The sequence below is a fragment of the Onychostoma macrolepis genome, chromosome 19, assembly GCF_012432095.1.
Source record: "Onychostoma macrolepis isolate SWU-2019 chromosome 19, ASM1243209v1, whole genome shotgun sequence".
Taxonomy (NCBI): domain Eukaryota; kingdom Metazoa; phylum Chordata; class Actinopteri; order Cypriniformes; family Cyprinidae; genus Onychostoma; species Onychostoma macrolepis.
Window position 1 is genome coordinate 26,604,154 of NC_081173.1, and position 2,918 is coordinate 26,607,071.

The following is a 2,918-nucleotide window of genomic DNA, read 5'->3' on the forward strand; positions in this document are numbered from 1 at the left end:
CACTAGTCCACTGTCCAAAACAAGATCTTAGGATAAGGTTTATATTAATGTACTATACTATTCACAGGTCTAACTTAGTAAGATTATTAAAGCATTTAATTAATCAAAAGTGACATTAAAGACATTTATAATATTACAAAGCTTTTTTTATTTTACATAAATGCTATTCATTTGAATTTTTTTTTTTTCATATCTACAAAAATATCAAAGCAACACAACTGTTTTCAGCATTGATCATGATAAGAAGCATCAAATCCGCATATTAGAGTGATTTCTAAAGGATCGTATGACACTGAAAATTGGAATAATTTAGCTTTGCCATCACAGGAATAAATTACATTTTAAAATATAAAGCTGTTTTTAGTAAATTGTAATAATGTTTAAAATATAAATTATTATTTTTTTTTTATTAAATTTTCTTCTGGAAACAGTAGTAAAAAACAAAGCAACTGTGCAAATTTACAACCCACCCCCTGGTAGACTTTAAAAATAATAATAATTTTTACAAAAATTTTAGAAAAGATGACAACATTAAAGGCAAAATATAAATGTCTTTACTGTGTTTCATATCATATAAATGTAGCCATGGTGAGCATAAAAGACTTACTAACTCCTAGTGTATCACCATTTGTTAACACTTTTTGCCTTCTTTTAAAACAATTCTGAAGGGTGACAAGTTCATTTTTAAATATACAAATATCTAATGTAAATAAACATTAACATATAGCCATAAAATCAGCACGCTTATCTATAAAATCATTTGCAAAATGTTTAATTAAACTAGTTTTAAACGTATTCCTGCAGGAAATATCAACAACCCAAAAAACCCAAAACATAATATAAAAATAGAGGAAATAAATCAGTCTGTTATTAGATGATTTATTGCATATTTTTATTTGAAGAATATATTCAAAATGCAGCGTAGTAATCATTTTAGGCTTCCTGCATTACTCTGCATTAACTATTATTGTCCATTATGACAATAGTATCACTGTCTCTGTTCTCAAGCAAGCAGAAGTCCCTTTTAAGTCCTTTTAACAACCACTTATGACGATACAAAAACCAGTTTGCAATCTTTACATTAAATGACTCAGCTTGTATTATAAGATTAAAACCTGACTATTTTATATTGTGTTCAATATTTTTTTTAAATAAAGGGATCACTTGACCAGTTAGTCAAGAATCAGATTTTGCAGCACAAATAAAATGTTGAAATTTGGATAGTAGCCTACATGGCTGTGTTACGACAAAAGCACTTTGTCTTTTGAACACAACAACTGCAGATATTATTAATGAAGCAGTCGGATCTGTATTCAGTGGCTAAAAAAATAATGAAATTATGTACCTTTGATATTAACAGTCATTAGGACATGTTATCTCATTTGCGGTGCCAGCTAAATTGCTCTGTTTCTCATTAACACTGTGGGGGAGGTTTCTAATCCATAACATAAGGACAGTGAATACTGCATTCTCCAAGGATATCACACAAACAATATCCACACACACTCACAGAAAAGGCCATTACCTCTCTCCGGGAGCGATTCCTCTTGCTGCCTTTGCTCTCGCGGCTTTTTTTGGCTTTCTTCTTCTTTTTCACCTTCGGGGCATCATTTTCTGACAACTCCTCATCCAGGTCATCCTCGTCTGCGGAAAACAAACAGACAAATCATTTAATAAATTTTAATTTATTCATATTTAATTTTAATTATTTAAAGTGTAATTATTTTTTCCCTTGATTAATTATACTTTCCCAGTCATTCGGATAAGAATTATTCTATAAAAATAACGTTTACACACATTGCACTGAGAAATACCCACTTCAAGTTTGATTTAAACTCAAACTTTAAATCTGCATATTTATTTGAAGATTTAGTCCAAATTCAATATGAAATTTCCACTGATTTTCCTCATTTTCATATCTGGAAATGACTATTTTTAAAAGTAAAATAGGAGTTAAAAATAAAACAAGTCACGAGAATGTGAACCCTGCAATTAGAAAAAGAGCTGCTCAGAATAATCCAATCAATTCATCAATGCAGTGCTTTGACATTTACATTTAATCTAATAACAAGACAGCAATAGATCAGTCATCTACAAATCTATTTTAGTCATTTGATCTGGGCTGGTTAAAAATCATCCTGTGCACTATACAGTGAGAAGAGATGTCAATTACTATCTCACTGTGATACAGGAAGTATTAAATGACCGAAGGAAAAAAAAAAAAGTATTATAGTATTATAATCAGAAACAATATTTAGTTTTGGTAACAGAATTGCCAACATTGAATTTAAGGACATGTAATTTTGTGTCACTTCTAACAGTTGCTTGTGGCACTGATTTTACTATGTCTGTCTGGGGAAGTGACACTGCACTGTTGTTGTTGTTGTTGTTATTATTATTCTTCTGTCAGTCCTTGACTAAATTTTCCCATGGATGACAGTAATCTGATAAGATCTTAATGGACTTGCCTCAGATTTCATTATGAAAAACAATATACTGGCTTTTCTCCAGGTACCACAGTAAATTAATATAGAAGCCTCTTTGAGTTGACTAACTGCTCCATAGATACTAAATTAAGCACATATGAAAAAATAATTTCCTTCCTAAAGTGGTTAAAATTAATCTTACTAATCATGTAAGACAGAAAGTAAGGTACAAATAAGAAAATACACCGAGTATTTTGCTCCATTCAACTCTGAATGCCCGGGCAAAGCCCCCCTTTAACCATTTCCCTAAAAAAACTGGCGTCACATCCGATTCCTGCACATGCTGAAGTGCAAAATCAAAATATTAAACGTAAAAACCAACGTTTATAGTTATTTCACACGCAAAATAGCATTTTTTTAGCTTGGACGCTACAGGCCGACAGCGCGCGAACAGCCAGAGCGCGAGGACACAGAAAACCTCACGCGTCAAAC

The 2,918-nt window shown here is 31.4% G+C and overlaps 1 protein-coding gene across 1 annotated transcript in view; it reads right to left on the bottom strand.

Annotated features, from left to right (window-relative positions):
• chd4a (chromodomain helicase DNA binding protein 4a) overlaps positions 1 to 2,918 on the bottom strand; it is a 31,341-nt gene that overhangs the window by 27,097 nt on the left and 1,326 nt on the right. Inside the window, exon 3 of the mRNA XM_058752930.1 lies at positions 1,526 to 1,644. Coding sequence (XP_058608913.1) covers positions 1,526 to 1,644 — 119 coding nt within the window. The remainder of the gene's footprint in view (positions 1 to 1,525; positions 1,645 to 2,918) is intronic.